The sequence below is a fragment of the Drosophila mauritiana genome, chromosome 2R (assembly GCF_004382145.1).
Source record: "Drosophila mauritiana strain mau12 chromosome 2R, ASM438214v1, whole genome shotgun sequence".
Classification (NCBI taxonomy): domain Eukaryota; kingdom Metazoa; phylum Arthropoda; class Insecta; order Diptera; family Drosophilidae; genus Drosophila; species Drosophila mauritiana.
The window spans coordinates 18,621,487-18,639,162 of record NC_046668.1 but is presented as its reverse complement, the minus strand read 5'-3'; the positions used below and the strand labels follow the sequence as shown (position 1 = coordinate 18,639,162).

The window sequence follows — 17,676 nt, the reverse complement described above, 5'->3', positions numbered from 1 at the left end:
TCCATGACATGTTATGCTCGTTGGTTGTTTTTATTTTTAAATAATTTTTAAAAATTTACTATAATTAAAGCGAAGAATTCTAAAAAAATTATATATTAAAAGTGAGTTGGTGACTAATTTCCCAAAGAACTAAGTGGTCAAGTGGAGTTTTAATGGTCGTAAATAATCTTTTTAATATTTTGTTGAATGAAGACAGTCATATATTTCTTGCCCAACAAAGGACGACGTCTGGTCGAACTTCTAAGGACACGGAGAATGCTTGTTCAAGCAACAAAGCATAACGGGGAATCAGTGGTTGGAAGGTTACTGGAAATCGGACTGGAAAGTGGAAATGCTGTGCTCATTCAGTTCGTAAGCCACAGTCGAGTTTTTCACGACCAACTGTGCAGCACATCCTGAAAATAAATGGACACATCAAATACAAATTAAATTAGAATAAACTGTGAAGTTAATCGAGGAACAGAGATTTCCCGTATCTCCCTAAAAGTTTAGTGTCATAGGCGGTTTTCTACAACAGTATAGTGAAAGTTAAACACAAAGTGTAAAGTGCAGTTTGCACAACTAACAATTATTGACTATAGTAATTATTTACTAAAATAAATAATTATTCCATATTGTTCTGGTAATTGTTATATGTGGACTTAGAACAATGAATCAAAACGACATACGTTCTCAGCGACAATGTGAACAAGACGAGCGCCGGCTCTCTTTACAACGCAACAATGCATACTTTTCTTTCGTCTCACCGCAAATCGGTGATCGAGCACCCTCACCTTCAACTAACTCGAAACTTTTGCCCTCAGCGAACGACAGACCGCGTTCTTGCTCTCCCTCTCTGCCTGCTTCGGCTCACAAGTCGTGGAGCGAAGAGACCGCCTCTCCTACCCCGCTCCTCTCGCAGCGCCAAACGACCGTCCCGGGTAACTGTAACACTGCAATAACGAGTGCAGTGACCTCACTGGCAACTGCCACAACATCAACTTCGTCAGCGGCCCAACTAATTATCGCTGTGCCAGCTGTAAATAATTCAGCAGCACTGACCGTTTGCAACAACAATAATGCACGTAAAGAAGAATCAAAACAAAAGCAGAAGTCGATTTCGACTGTGCAGACTGGCATGGATCGCTACATCCAAATCAAGAGAAAGCTCAGCCCTCAAAACAATAAGGCAGGTAATCAACCCAAAATCAATCGAACCAACAACGGCAATGAAAACTCTGCAGTAAATAATTCAAACCGATATGCTATCTTGGCTGATTCTGCGACCGAACAACCCAACGAAAAAACGGTAGGGGAGCCAAAAAAGACCAGGCCTCCACCAATTTTCATACGAGAACAAAGTACAAATGCACTTGTAAATAAACTCGTTGCTTTGATTGGTGACAGCAAGTTCCACATTATCCCACTTAAAAAAGGAAATATTCATGAAATAAAACTACAGATCCAAACAGAAGCAGACCACCGTATAGTGACTAAATACCTAAATGATGCTGGTAAAAACTACTACACATACCAATTAAAAAGTTGCAAAGGGCTACAGGTAGTACTTAAGGGCATTGAAGCAACAGTGACACCAGCTGAGATAATTGAGGCTCTGAAGGCCAAAAACTTTTCTGCAAAGACAGCTATTAATATTTTAAACAAAGACAAAGTTCCGCAGCCACTATTCAAAATAGAACTCGAACCAGAGCTCCAGGCACTAAAGAAAAACGAAGTGCACCCAATATACAATTTACAGTACTTGCTACATCGGAGGATCACCGTGGAGGAGCCGCACAAACGTATCAATCCAGTTCAATGTACTAATTGCCAAGAATACGGCCACACCAAGGCATACTGCACCCTTAAGTCCGTATGTGTTGTCTGTAGCGAACCTCATACTACCGCAAACTGCCCCAAAAACAAGGACGATAAGTCTGTGAAGAAATGCAGTAACTGCGGGGAAAAACATACTGCAAACTACAGAGGCTGTGTGGTGTACAAAGAATTGAAGAGCCGCCTAAACAAACGTATTGCCACAGCACATACATACAACAAAGTCAATTTCTACTCTCCGCAACCGATTTTTCAACCACCCCTAACTGTCCCAAGCACTACTCCAACAATTTCTTTCGCTAGCGCCCTAAAATCCGGACTAGAAGTGCCCGCCCCACCGACAAGAACTGCTCATTCCGAACATACACCGACAAACATCCAACAAACACAACAAAGTGGCATCGAAGCTATGATGCTATCCCTACAGCAAAGCATGAAAGACTTCATGACGTTCATGCAAAATACTTTGCAAGAGCTCATGAAAAACCAAAATATCCTGATTCAACTTCTTGTATCTTCAAAATCCCCATAATGGCTTCCCTACGGATATCTCTGTGGAACGCAAATGGCGTTTCACGGCATACACAAGAGCTCACACAGTTCATTTACGAAAAAAACATCGACGTAATGCTACTATCAGAAACGCACCTCACAAATAAAAACAATTTTCATATACCAGGATACTTGTTCTATGGTACAAATCATCCAGATGGTAAAGCTCATGGAGGCACTGGAATACTCATCAGAAATCGCATAAAACACCACCACTTAAACAATTTTGACAAAAACTACTTACAATCTACGTCCATAGCCTTACAACTCAACAATGGTTCAACGACTCTAGCCGCAGTCTACTGCCCACCGCGCTTTCCAATCTCTGAGGATCAATTCATGGAATTCTTTAACACACTAGGTGACAGGTTCATCGCAGCGGGTGACTATAACGCCAAGCACACCCATTGGGGATCTCGACTTGTGTCGCCAAAGGGTAAGCAATTGTACAATGCGCTTACGAAGCCAGAAAACAAGCTAGACTATGTATCCCCGGGTAAGCCTACATACTGGCCAGCAGACCCAAGAAAAATCCCAGACCTGATCGATTTTGCAATTACTAAACATGTCCCCCGCAACATGGTCACCGCCGAAGCACTAGCAGATTTATCATCAGATCACTCACCTGTTTTTCTAAATATGCTAACTCGCCCCCACATCGTCGACCCACCGTATAGACTCACAAATTTTAGAACAAACTGGCCAAGGTATCAAAAGTATGTCTGTTCACACATAGAACTAACGACGGCATTATCTACAAAGGAGGATATAGACAAGTCAACGGAAACTCTTGAAAACATTTTAGTTTCGGCTGCAAAGGCTTCAACCCCGCCAGTGACGTATGCAAAACCAAACTACATCAAAACTAATCGCGAAATCGAGCGGCTGGTATTAGATAAACGACGCCTACGAAGGGATTGGCAGTCTAATAGATCACCAATTACTAAGCACATGCTTAAGATAGCCACACGCAGGCTTACCAATGCTCTCAAACAAGAGGAAAAAAACAGCCAACGTTCATATATCGAGCAACTCTCTCCCACCAGCACTAAGTACCCTCTTTGGAGAGCTCACAGAAACCTAAAGACTCCAATAGCGCCAATTATGCCACTCCGAAGTCCCTCTGGCACCTGGTTTCGAAGTGATGAAGAAAGAGCCAGTGCTTTCGCTGACCATTTACAAAATGTATTCCGACCAAATCCCTCTACCAACACATTTATTCTCCCTCCATTAATAGCAGCCAATCTAGATCCTCAAGAACCCTTTGAATTCCGACCATGTGAACTAGCAAAGGTTATCAAAGAGCAACTGAACCCAAGAAAATCGCCTGGCTACGACCTAATAACTCCAAGAATGCTCATTGAACTCCCAAAGTGTGCTATTCTTCACATCTGCCTGTTGTTCAACGCAATCGCCAAGCTTGGATACTTCCCTCAAAAATGGAAAAAGTCGACCATAGTAATGATTCCAAAGCCAGGAAAAGATAAAACGCAGCCATCATCATATAGACCGATAAGCTTACTAACATGTCTTTCAAAGCTGTTTGAAAAAATGCTACTCCTTCGGATTAGCCCTCATCTTAGAATAAACAACACACTTCCAACACATCAATTTGGCTTTAGAGAAAAACATGGAACCATCGAACAGGTCAACCGAATCACGTCAGAAATTCGTACTGCTTTTGAACATCGAGAATACTGCACAGCCATTTTTCTAGACGTCGCGCAGGCATTTGACAGAGTGTGGCTCGATGGACTTTTGTTTAAAATAATCAAGCTGTTGCCCCAAAACACACATAAGATACTGAAGTCATACCTATATAACAGAGTGTTTGCAATAAGATGCGATACAAGCACTTCACGCGATTGCGCAATCGAAGCTGGAGTGCCGCAAGGCAGTGTACTGGGTCCAATCTTATACACCCTGTATACGGCGGATTTCCCCATAGACTACAATCTAACAACCTCCACGTTCGCTGATGATACCGCGATACTCAGTCGCTCGAAATGCCCAATAAAAGCCACGGCACTCCTATCCCGACACTTAACATCTGTAGAACGATGGCTTGCCGACTGGAGAATTTCAATAAATGTTCAAAAATGCAAGCAGGTTACCTTTACCTTAAACAAACAAACATGCCCACCACTGGTCTTGAATAACATATGCATTCCACAAGCCGACGAGGTAACATATCTGGGAGTTCATCTGGACAGGCGGCTCACTTGGCGCAAACATATAGAAGCCAAATCGAAACATCTTAAACTTAAAGCAAGGAACCTCCACTGGCTCATAAATGCTCGCTCTCCACTTAGTCTGGAGTTCAAAGCTCTTCTATACAACTCCGTCTTAAAACCTATCTGGACTTATGGCTCCGAGCTGTGGGGCAACGCATCCAGAAGTAACATAGACATTATTCAGCGAGCACAGTCAAGAATTCTGAGAATTATCACTGGAGCGCCGTGGTACCTTCGAAACGAAAACATACACAGAGACCTAAAAATCAAATTAGTAATCGAAGTAATAGCTGAGAAAAAAACGAAGTATAACGAAAAGCTGACCACCCATACAAATCCCCTCGCAAGAAAACTAATCCGAGTATGCAGTCAAAGCCGGCTGCACCGCAACGACCTCCCAGCCCAGCAATAAACTTATTAGGGCATTAATGAAAAAAAAAAAAAAACTATCACTAAGCGAAAGTTAATTAAGTTAGATTAAGATTTGAACACTTATTGTTAGTCTCTTAACACAAAGGGAAGATTCAATAAATAATAAAAAAAAAAAAAAAAAAAAAAAAAAATAGGCGGTTTTCCAGAGTTGCGAACTCATCGTTAAATGACACTCAAACGCAAAAGGCACAAAAACTAATCGCTGAACGGGGCCCAAATCCTTAGTTATTGCCTTAAATACAAGCGAAAAAATCGTGTTGCGAAACCAAGTGCAATGACTGTCCTCAATATGCACGCCAAAATGATAATATTGATTTTGTTTTTCTACAACGGTTCCTACAACTGGAGTAAAAAGCTGTAAGAGGCTCCTGGCATCCACGCATTTCCTGCGGCAGGCGGCGTTTGATTTCATGTGTGTGCCGTCCTGCGAATGATAATACTCCCAATTATAATAAGGTAATGAGCTCCTCGCTCCTGGCTCCTCCGACTCCCCCTATTGATTTTGCCAAACGTGGCCAAACGCCTGCGGTAACCAGGCAACTCGGACCGAAAAGCAACACCAACGGGGGGCAGACAACAAAGAAATTGTCAATAAAAGTGCGCAAGAGCAGGGCATCCCCAACGCGACAGTGGCGTCCCGGAATATTGGGCCCACTAGTAATAATTTCAAATTTAAAATAATAATGCCAATCGAATGATTTCTTTTGTAAAGAAAGAAGGTTAAAAGAAACTTGCCTGTTAAAAGATATATAATTCTATATATTTGTAAAAAAAAAAGTACAAAAGCCTAGTGCTCTTTTCTAGAATTAATGTTTATGCATTTAATATAAATATTTATTGCAGTAGTAGAAGTAGTAGTTTCTTTCGACTAGCTTTATATTAACATTAATCAACTTGTACGCATAAGTAATATTTGAGTCAGGACATTCGGGTATACACATTTGAACGCCCTGGAGTGTCGGCCCGCATTGCACTGTGTTCTTGTTCCTCCTTCCAGGACTTCCAGCCTCTGTTCCGTGTGGAATGTGCACAGCCTTCCAGCGCCTGCGCCCTGTCATCCTGTTGTTTTGATAGTAAAAAGGACATGGCACTGCAGTTGTTTACAAACACGGACGAAAGACACGCGACACGTGGCGCAGGGAAGTTTCTGGAAGGCATATCGGGTCATGGATGTTGCTGCTTGATGGTGGGAGTGAGAAACAACGAATCTCGAGCGGATCCCATGTTACCCCCTTTCCAAAGGCCGGCCGGCTGGGCCGACTGGGCCGACGTGGCGGATGAGCAATGTCTACCAACGGTGACGTCATAGTGGGCCAGCGACATTGAACTAGTTTCATCAGCACACACCGCTCACATTTCTCCAGTGACGTCAATGGAGAAAGCGACACGGACTAAGCCAATAAGGCTTAAGTCAGCTCGACCTCCGAACTTTGTCTTCCGATTCAATAAAACAACTCAACTCTTCCAATAACATTTTGCGACCAATTGTTATTGGCCTGCCTCGTAAATCGTCTGCCGCAACAGCCATGAGCTTCATTTGCGTGTCGAATTCATTAGCTAATTAATAATTATGAATTCGTTTAATAGTTTATTTGAAGCTTGCCCTCTGAATCGATGTCGCACTACATATTTGCAACCATGTTTCCTTCTTTGGCTTTCAAAATAAGATTACTGGTCCAAATGAATTGGTATGGAACATAGATAAGTGTGGGGGTCTGTGGTAATAATTTTAATTTTATGATTACTCTCCCTGATAAGGAATCATATTTCGAGTGGCATTAAAGCACTCAAAATAGCTGAATAATCAGCAAATTCCCTTTCAAAGTGCGCAGTCTTTACAACTCTCAAGAATTGAGTTTTCTTTTTAGTCAAAAACAAAAAAAAACCTTCTCGCATTGCAATTGCAGTTTTTCTAGTTTCATTATCTTTAGATATTTGAATAACCTTGGGCTGGTGCAATACACTAAATTCAAATTGCACCATCAAAAAATGTTTGTCTACAACTCGGCAAACACGGAGAGAATTTCATTACGACGCAGTTATACAGATCTCGACTATATGGCCGCTATATAAAACGCGACCCACCCAAGGGGGCGGTACGGTGGGTGCGGGGGGCGTGGCAGTCGGCCTGGTTGGCACAAGCCGTAAACAAAAACAAATGAATAGCGCCCCACAGCTTTGGCATTGTTCCGTATGGCGGTGGGGCCTCGAGAAAAATGGGATCACAAGAGCAGCTGCCAAAGGCGCCCTAGGCCTACGATTTTGATTACAGTGTAGGGTCGAATTAATGAGCTTCTGTTCGGACAAAGAAGCAATGAAGTTGCATATAAGACTTAGGATGTATAACTATAACAAATCACCATCTAAGTAATTATGAAAACATTTCAGCAGTATTCTTTTCACCTGTCATTATCTAGTCTTATGTTTATGTTATGTTGAAAGTCCACTGTAATTAAATCTTTTGTTATCGCAAATAAGCTGTTTACATCGTGCAGCCAGGCAAATCCCATTGGTTGCCAATTAGTCTGTGACAGTCGGAAAAGCCTGAGCCCGCGCGTCAGCATTTATAATATTAAGTATACGTAAAGCGGGGCCCTTTTTCCGCCCACTTTGGCGCGCGGCGACCTTGGCTGCTTGCAACCAGTTGGCATTTCGAGTGGCGCCTAAGCTCTTGCCCATCCGATTTAGGGGAAGTTTGTAGCTTAGCAGAATGCCAGAGTATCTGAAAAGTGCATCCAGTCGTGTGATAACAAACACAAACTCCGGGGACAAATTTTCCACTCTGTGGGTCATAAAATTCAAGGTTCACCCACTCTGCTCGCACTAGGCACAAAAATAGTTCATAAACAACAGTTGACTCAGTGCGATAAGCTTAGTAACTAAAATCAAAGTAAGCAAATCAACTGATTGCATGACTGACTGGCTATCATCATGGGTGTTTATTATTATCATGAGCTCACAAGACCGAATTTATTTGCTAATTATACACCGCAAAGTACAATATATACATATGTTTATATTATATTCTGACAACTTTCTCTCTTTTTGTTGCAGTGTTCCCGTCCCAAACAATAACATCCGATTTGTTTACCTACGAAGCGTTGGAGCAAAACAAAAATCGCGTTCAAGTTTGGCTCCCCTTATCGTTTTAATTTTTTTTGTGTGGAATTTTTCAAGCTTTTTTGCGTCATAAATTGAAATATTTTCGAGTTCACGCTTCGCGCAGTCGACGTCGGCAGAGCGGCGAGAAAGGCAGAGATCGTTTATATAGCGGCATACTCGCAGCCGATTTTCATCAGTCGCAACGCGTCTCTCGTTCTCAGCGGAGCTCAGGCGGAAAAAACAAGGGGAAATCGTTAAACGGCAAATTCGAAAATTCGAAAATAGCGCAGTGCAAGTGCAAGTGCATCTAGTAACTAGTAGAGGCCAGTGACGAACGAAATCCACTTCGATGTCGATTAATTCGCCAATATCGTTGAAAAACTCGGACCTGCATTGAACAGGCAAAAGCGACACCAGTACTAAACAAAACCAAACTAAACGCACAAATTGTTTAAATAACCATAAAAAACAAAGACAAAGCCACGGCAAAATTCGCAGACAACAACGAGTTGTTTGCTTTTAGTTCGCATTCTCCTTATTTTATTTTCCTTCCGTTCGATTTGATTTTCCACGCACGCGCGTCGCGGGAAACGCCAAATTGAAAACATCAACAGTTGAAAGCCAACTGTTGCATTCTACCAACCGAATCGAATCCAATTCAAGCCAGACTTTCCAGTGGTAACACACAGGCCGTCGAGCATTGAGAGTTTCGTGTGGAAAAAAAGCGAACTAAAGCCGAGATCTTACCTGGAAAACAACGATTTCGTTAATAGGGCTTAGGCCATTGTATGGGTAAGTAATCAAATGCATCCCTATTATATTATTACGACTATTATATATTACAAATATATCATTGGGCAAATACAACAAAAAGTGGGAAATCGAATATCGCTAATCATAGACAGGTATTTTAGTGGGAAAACATTTGAGCAGACGAAAAACGATATCGCCAGACTGGGAACAAAGAAGATTACTCAGTACTAAGAATTTATAAGAAGAAAATCACCTCATCTTACACTCGAAAAAATCGTTTAATACATGACGAAAATGTCGTAAAAAGCAATAATAATAATAATAGCTGGACTTAAGACTCGTACGCTTTTCTTCGAGCGTAGACAGTAGCATAAATTCCTAAGAAGAAAATCAACTCATCTTGCATCACGTTGCACAAAATAGTCTAGAAAACAAAAATCCATTATGACTTGAATTAAGTTCGCTTTTCTTCGAGTGTAGACAACGAAATAAACAGCAACACATTGTTGTGCTGGGGGAAAATAAACTTCATAGCCCACTCTCACATCCGGTGATTCACGTGCAATTAGCAACAATTGCGCGTGCCTGCGCTTGAATACGCAAATGCGGCTATTTTGAATGTGCCACATATGCGGATCCAGAGCTGCCTGCTCCACATTGAGTCACATTACAAACAAAGCGAATTCGCAACGCAGAATGTCTAATCAAAAACAAGCACACAAACGCGCAGATAGCGCATGGCTCTGGATTTTTCAGCATGTCACATGCTGGGTGGTGACCTGACCTCCACTCCATGCTGCTCCATGTCCATGCCATACTAAGGCATCTGGCGGCACGTGGACACTTGGAGGGGGAAAAACAATTGTGCCTTTGTACTTGTACTTGTGCTGTGTTTTATTGCCTGCAACTAACGAAAGTTAGCAATCAGCACTTGGAACCCATTTAGAAGTGCCCGCCCACTTCCTGCCTCCCGTTGATAACAAGTACTTACGTAGTACGTGTATATGGACATTGTATTGTCGTATGGCAATTGTTTATTGCCCGATGGCCGGAGCGACTGTACGTAGATCACGGACTTCATGACAACACACTGCTCGAAAAACTGGGTACTAGACAGTAACAGATGGTTACGAGATGTTTTTTTATTTTGCGTACCTAGGGGTAATTACAAATGACTTGACTTTGATAAGGGCACAACTACCTGCTGCGATGTAAGCTAATTGCTGGAGGGATTTCCTAATCAGTGAAAAGGGATCACCACGGGTGCAGGTCAAGGGTCCGTAATCTAGCGCTCAAGATTGAAAAGCAGATGGAGTAGAGGGAATTTATATAATTTATAATTACCTACCTTATCTTGGTGTAAAAAGAAGAAACGCTAAAAAACAAACACCTGTCGTCCTTTTTTCTTCTTAAACCACACTTGTTTATAGTTTAATCAATGTGCCTAGATGTCTTTTAGTAGGTTAGTTCTTACAAATTCATCTTCTAATCAACTTTCTTGACCTTCTTTCTCCCACAAATGGTATACAGATCAGTCTAAACCAACGACGAAATTTGGAGACGAGCCGGACCTCCTGTTCAAGCGAGCGCAGGGCCGGATTAGTCTGATCAGTGCTGGAGCTGGAGCCGCCCAGGCTGGCCAAGCTGCCCAACAACCATCACTGCATTCAAGCCAACAACAGTTCGCCAACATTCAACTAGACGCCACGCTCAATGACTGCGAAAGTGGCTATGTGCCCACCGTGGGCCGCTGGGGCTCCGAATGGCCGAGTTGACTCGCCGTTGCCGCCAGTCACCGACGGGGGGATGGGGGAGTGGCCTCTCCGGATGAGGATGAGGAGGCCACTGCCGCCGCCGCTGCCCACGATCCGTTGCTCCCGGCGGATCAGCAGCTGGCGGATGCGGTGGTGCGCGGAATGGGATTGGGATTGACTACGACGCGATCTGATTTATCCGAAAGTGAGCACCCAACTGCACATGGCACTGGCGCCATCCGTCGCACACCCTCCACCTCCAGCGAGGAGGAGGAGGAGGACCTCGAGGACCACGAGCTGGTGCCTTCGCCCGATCTGACATCGGTGGATAGATCGGAGCGTTACTCCGACATCAGGCAGCTGCTGGCCAGACAGCAGCCCGTCGCAGCCGCGCTGGAGGGCATCTCCGGCGCCCAATGGATAGTGGGCGACGGCTACGACCTGGAGGCCTTCAACCAGGTGAACGGAGTGTGGCCCCTGGGTCATCCGCTGCCGCTGCCCGACTGGTCGAGCTCGGAGTCCGCTGGCAAGGGCACCCTGATCTTCGACAACGTCTGGCAGTATGAGGAGCTGAACGGAATAGTGGAGACCACGCTGCAGCGAATGCTGGAGGAGACGCACTACAATACGGTCAACCTCTTCGTCGACTTCTATCGCAGCTTCAAGCGCACCCGTCGCTCCGATCTGCGCAGCTTCTTCCAGTTCTACGATGTACCCATCAACAGACGCCATCACATGTGCGTCTCGCTGGCGTTCGAGATCATGGCCAGGATGGTGCAGATGTTCCCGGTGCTGGCCAACTACCTGTACGTTGTGTCCTGCGAGGAGCAAGTGATGGACTGCAACGACTACGTTCAGCTGGACGAGGAGTGCGGCCTGAATTCGGTGGACGCGGGTGTGGAGAAGGAGCACGTCATGGTGGCCATGCGCATTGCCATCGGCGAGCGACGGGGTGTGATGATCCTTGACCCAGGTTACCATGTCAGCCGGGCGGTGACTGTTATGCAGGATCAGAGCTATCCGCACACTGGTAAGTTGTAATCTTCACTTAGCCCATTGTAATATAAACTGATGGTTGCAACTTGTTTCTAGGCTGGTTCACCCAATCCAAGGAGCCGCATCTGCAGCGTGATTATTGCTATGCCTACAGTCAGCAGAAAGGCAAATTCGTGGAGTGGAAGGAGCGCGAGATCCGTGGCGAGGATACCAGCTACAAGACATCGCTGATCTACGTGGCCCAGGAGTACATCACGGCCATCGACGTGACCGTGCGCCGCAATCTGGTGTACAACTTCCGATCGCTGCTCTCCCGCGACGCCAAGGGTCAGGTCTATGCGGGCATCTACTTCCCGCTGGTGGCCAACGGCCAGGAGGCCTACCTCACCATCTTCTACGACGGACCCAATGAGCAGCGAGTGCGGACGAAGCTGATGTTCAGCGCGTTTAAAGTGGGCAAGGGAAAGGTAAGGATCACTGATAGCTAAGCTAATGGAGAATCTTGCTAACCCAGTAATTATCACCCTTCAGCTGCCGGACTATGTGGGTCAACATCTTAGCAGGCTGGCTCCGCAATTGAAGATGCCTCTGCCGGAACTGACCGAACTGTGCAAATCCCTGGCCGAGGTGGTCACCGACCAGAGCTTCATCAGCCAGGTGCTGGCCATAAACGATGACATCGGCAACATGTCCGTGGAGAATTGACAGTTAAAGGAGCCTAAGGATGTCGCTGCTACGGAAACGGAAACGAAGATGGAGGAACAGGCGATAAAAGACACTGACAACGCAGCTGCAACTTAGAGTTCCGAACCGTTGACCCTACTTTGAATACTTTGTCCTTTCCACAGTAATATTCTTTTTAGTAGCATATAGGCACCTCTTACACCAGCACACACGATTCAAGTATATATTCAATTTAGTCTAGTATATATTTCAAAATATGTATTCACCTATAAACACGACAACACGCTCTATATGGTAATCCCAACTGAATTATTTAATCGAAAGCGAAACGATATTTTATTCAAAATATTTAAAAGAAATGCGCAAAGTCTAGACTTCAATGTTTCGCTTAGGTTCTCTTAATTTCAAACTAAGTATATACTTATGCGCAACTATATAATGGCAAAATTAGTTATAACTGGTATCAAGGCAAAACATAAATTGTAATTGTTGTACGAACATATTTCCGTTTAAACACTTAAATGCACTGTACTATTTCGGTTCAATAAATAAATCAGCTAGCAAAAGTAAGAAGGTATTTTGTTGGGAGGTTGTTTTTCACAATGTACATTTTATTTGACATAACAAGATAAAAGGTGTATTACCGCCTTAAATTTAAATTTCGATTTCTTATGGCAGTGATATCGATTAGTTTGGTAACAGTACCTTAACATAGAATAGCCATGTTACTGTTAATAAGCTTAGCTCAACATTTAGGTATTTTTTGCACACGCAAACTCTGTTTCTTTGTAAGACGTAATAAAAACATTTGTTTAAAGACCTCTAGTTTCTTATGATTAACAAATCAATGAAATCAAATTGAAGTGAAATGCATACTGACGGCAAACATCGATGACTACAGCAACAATCGATATTTGAAAACAGAGGAAGTGCAGCCCTGGTGCCATCGAAGTATATCCACCTTGGATTTTCGCTCGTCTGCAGTTATTTCAATTAAATTGTTTCAAATCAGCGTTTTTGTGAGTGCACACAAAGGTAACAACACGCCGCCCACCCCGCTCAACCATTGCATAACCAAGTAATTGTACAAAATCAGCTGTTTTTCTGCGCGATCAGCCGGCAAGTGGGTAAAATTCACCTGTTGACCAGCGGCAATAAGCCAAAACAAAACAACAACAATGGTGGATCAAGTTCTTGGCGGAAAGGCGCGCAATTAAAACCTAACGTTCAGTTCGCTTTTGAATTTCTCGCCGAGCGGTTGTGGCGAAAATAAGGGCCCGCTGGAAAAACCGGTTTTCAAACACCAGCGATTGATCTTCTTCGAAAACGTGATAGAAAACAAAAAGACGAGGAAGCGCAGCCGCAGCCTTTAATTGAAAAAGGGTGTCAATATTAGCATAGAAATCGAGGCACAGGTGCATTTTCGCCTGCGACAGCCAAATTGAAGGTAAAATTGAAAAGCCCTCTGCAAGGGCAACAACAATAGAAAAAGAAAGTTAACCATATGCAGCCAAATTAAAAACGACCGCGGCTACAGCGGCAGCAACAGTAAAACTGCTAAGCTTTTGCGTTTTGTTGACGGAAGTCGAAACTCTTGACAGCACGTTCGTGGTGTCATGCGTACACACAAAAAAAATCGAATTACTTTCGGTGAAAAATTAAAAATTCATGTAAATCCTATTACAAACCTGTAGTGAAGTTCTTATCTTAAAAGTTCTTATTATAAACGGTATATAGAATTTCAAACTTTCTATATACAACATACACATTTGAAGACTATAATCATAAGCAAATAAGTTGCTTAACTTTCTTAAAATGAAGAACCACTCTATGCAATACAATTCGTAAATAATATTAATATTTTACGCCAATGCCAAAGAGTTTTTCTCAGTGTACTATGCTAGGTCGTCCGTACAGATATTCCCCCGCTGCCCCCGCAAGAAGAGCCCGAAGAAACCGACCCTAGTTGTTGCTGTTTAGCGCCTCAGTCATTTTCAGATCTGGCCCCAAATTCACTATTTTGGCCCCGTTCATTGGCTTTGGCTCGAAGCTCGGTTCTTCAACTTTCATTCCGCCGCTGTTTGGGTTTTTAATTTGCATTTTACGAGCACACCTTAGCCAGTTCTCTCGCTGTCTCCCAATAAACGCGCCCAACTATCTTCTGTCTAATTAATTTAATTGTTCCCCGCTCGGTTAAAATTAAAGTTTCGAGTGCAACGCTCAAAGTGCAGGTGGCAAATATGCACTGCAAATAACGGTGGTCAAACAATCGCATTAGCTTTATAAACCCGGCTAACCAACGCTCGAAATTGCTGGGCAAACAAGAAAAAACTGAGGGAAAAGAGGCAACAACTCAAGCTATTCGACGGCCAATGGGGTCAAGTCGATTTCGGAACACGCTCACTGATAAAAATCATTAAAAAGTTTTTTAATTATTTGTCTTCTATCCCCAAAAATGGGGTTTCCTGGTGAAAATTCGGAGATTTTGAACATAATTCTAGTTACTCTGTCGAATTAGAATTAGTGCGTTAAAACAGAATATTTTTAAAGGCCTTTTTAATTGATAGCAAAGATCATTTTACAAAAAGATTTCGAGCATTTTAATTAAACCACATTTAAGTGATTAGTTGATCCTATAATTGTGTTGTTACTCTCTATTGTTAGACCAACTTGATAATATAAAGGCATGATAATTGTGGAAGCGTGACTATTCACAGCTGAATCGTGACACGAATCAATCTCTGGCAGGTATATATGGCCAGCACACCTAGAATTCCCAACGAATATGGCCAACAGATGTACCCGCTGGCACTCGGGTCGTGAAATCTTGCTGACTCAGTTGAAGAGTTTCGCAAAGTGCACTCGAGGCGAATTTACCCGCCAATATTGATAATGTTGCCGGCTAATGGCTAATTTCTGTGACGAACCAGAATCGGTTTTCGTTATCAGCCGGCGTACTTTGCCCGATTTCTTATCAATACCCGTATTCCCTTTGCAGAGTTCCGGAGAGACGGCGATCCGATCCGATAAGAGCGTATAATGTTGGGAACTTTGCTGTGGATTTTCTTCGTCGGCCTGCTGCTGTGCGCGTTCCTCTTTTCGAAGACCACCAAGGAGTTCCCGAAGTCCTGGTTCGAGTGGAAGACTGAGTTTCGGTATCAGTACCTGGGAATCGTCGGGCTCGTCCACGATGCCCAGTATAAAGCACGGGATCGAGTGGGTAAGTCAATTTGCCAGCCGATGCTTATCCCACGATCGCTAATTGTTGCCATTATCCATTAAGCACTTTATAAACAACCGGACCGCATTGCTGTCATCACCGGAGGCAATCGCGGCATCGGACTGCGGATCGTGGAGAAGCTGCTGGCCTGCGACATGACTGTCGTCATGGGTGAGTTGACCAATCCCCGCCCAACAACTTGTTTCAGCCCTATTCCTATCCAAAAGTCGCCGATCTGCTTATGAATTCCACAAACATTTAACCGTGCTGCAAGTGCACGTGCTCGGCAAGCTAAAATCGATCGTCAAATCACCGATCGTCGAAATGCAGATCCATTCCCACCCTTGTCAATGCGATCCAGAAATCATGACCCATTCGCCTGATTTCATTATCTAACCAAGTCGCGTAGAAGTCTCGATTTTCGGGAAAGAGAAGCGATAAGAGTTCATTGACTGGTCAGAGAAAATAATTCTAAATGTTAATGCAAAGTTTATTAGTTATCAACAAATATTTTGTATTTTCACGTTTACATTTTTGAAAGCAAGATTTTTAGTGAATTTAAAAGCCGCTTTTCCAAATTCTTACTTACCAATTCACTACATATTTTAGGCTTCTAAAATAATTCATTTATTGAGAAATCATTTTTTTAAATGTATTTAATTTAATTGTTAGTGCTACTTAAAATATACATTTTAATCTGTTAAATGATTATGTTCAACTGTTATTTTATACATTGAACATATGTAAAATGTAGAATGTAAAAACAGAACTAGAAGTACGCTATACAGACGCTAGGTGTCGCCTATATGGCATCTATTTGTGTAAAATAATTGTGTAAAATAGTGTAGATCAGAGAAAACATTCATTTAAAAAGGTATTTTATTTAATAATTAAGTTCTGCATTCTCATCAATGTTTGTCAGTGGCTCACTTTTATTTATGTATTTATTACAGGCGTTCGTGATCCCAAAAGTGCCGAAACCGCAGTTGCATCGATAGTGGACCTAAAAGCTACCAAGGGTAAGCTCATCTGCGAGCAACTGGATGTTGGGGATCTGAAATCCGTAAAGGCCTTTGCCCAGCTCATCAAGGAGCGGTATTCAAAAGTGGATTTGTTGCTGAACAATGCTGGCATCATGTTTGCGCCCTTCAAACTAACCGCCGATGGCTACGAGTCTCACTTTGCCATCAACTTCCTGGGTCACTTTCTGCTCACCCACCTGCTCCTGCCTCAATTGAGGGCGGCAGGCAAGGAGGGAAGGAACTCCAGGATCGTGAACGTCAGCTCCTGCGTAAATCTCATTGGACGCATCAACTATAAGGACATCAACGGAACGTACGTTTGAATAATTTTATCATAGTTCCTTATTAACTATGTTTTACTCTTTTCAGGAAACACTATTACCCGGGAACCGCCTACAGTCAGTCCAAGCTTGCTCAAATCTTGTTCACCCGTCATCTGCAGACACTGCTCGATGCGGAAAAGTCGCACGTGCAGGTCAACGTAGTGCATCCGGGCATTGTGGACACGGATCTGTTCGAGCACTCGGCCACCACATCGGTGCCCATCTTTAAGAAGCTATTCTTCAAGACTCCGGAACGGGGATCCCGCACGGTGGTCTTCGCGGCCATTGATCCCTCCATCGAGGGCCAGGGTGGCACTTACCTCTCCAACGGCGGAAAGGGGCCTTTCCATCCGGATGCCAAGAAGCCGGCCAAGTGCGAGCAGCTTTTCCAGTTCTCCTGCGACCTGCTGAAGATTCAGCAGTACGGAAATGGCGAATACTAAATGAACCCCACACGCAGCCTATCTCACATTCCTCCCACTGGTGCAACGTACTTTTCTAGATACCGTCAGCTTTTTTTGTAAATCGATTGCTTTTGTATAAAAACACTTTTATATAGAACTGCAGCTGGTGTTCTCTGTTCAGGATCTGCTGATGCTAATCTGGTCAAATTGCTGTGCTAGGTTTTAATTAACTTGTCTGCGCTTGATTGCCATCGCGGGGCTAGGGAATGCAATTAAAAGAGCTGCAAGAAACATTTTTGAAAATGCACTCAGCTGTTGGCGGCGGCAGCTTGAAAGGTGACAACAACAACCGCAACAACAGCAGCAGCAACAACCACGTCAAATC

General features: G+C 43.5%; 2 protein-coding genes across 3 annotated transcripts; both read left to right on the top strand.

Annotated features, from left to right (window-relative positions):
• Positions 1-10,666: 10,666 nt before the first annotated feature.
• On the top strand, positions 10,667-12,900 carry LOC117135868 (the record flags this gene model as incomplete). Its single annotated transcript, XM_033296402.1, has 3 exons — positions 10,667-11,672; positions 11,735-12,105; positions 12,170-12,900. Coding segments are annotated over 3 exons (1,551 nt in total), but the record flags the coding sequence as incomplete, so codon positions are not given.
• A 351-nt stretch (positions 12,901-13,251) lies between these two features.
• LOC117137410 (dehydrogenase/reductase SDR family member on chromosome X) lies at positions 13,252-17,448 on the top strand. Of its 2 annotated transcripts, none has more exons than XM_033298836.1 (5): positions 13,252-13,357; positions 15,321-15,542; positions 15,606-15,713; positions 16,496-16,877; positions 16,934-17,448. In XM_033298836.1, exons 2-5 carry the CDS (start codon positions 15,362-15,364, stop codon positions 17,328-17,330), a joined length of 1,068 nt encoding a protein of 355 aa, XP_033154727.1. In that variant the 5' UTR covers positions 13,252-13,357; positions 15,321-15,361; the 3' UTR covers positions 17,331-17,448. The 2 variants fall into 2 exon arrangements, with proteins under 2 accessions (XP_033154727.1, XP_033154728.1); XM_033298837.1 differs by lacking the exon at positions 13,252-13,357 and adding an exon at positions 13,527-13,769.
• Positions 17,449-17,676: the final 228 nt, after the last annotated feature.

Excerpts from the sequence above, each read along its gene's own strand:
- LOC117137410 (XM_033298836.1), top strand. The coding sequence starts at position 15,362 with ATGTTGGGAACTTTGCTGTGGATTTTCTTCGTCGGCCTGCTGCTGTGC. Across the intron at positions 15,714-16,495 it reads CGACATGACTGTCGTCATGG|GCGTTCGTGATCCCAAAAGT; the intron begins GTGAGTTGACCA and ends TATTTATTACAG. Across the intron at positions 16,878-16,933 it reads TATAAGGACATCAACGGAAC|GAAACACTATTACCCGGGAA; the intron begins GTACGTTTGAAT and ends TACTCTTTTCAG.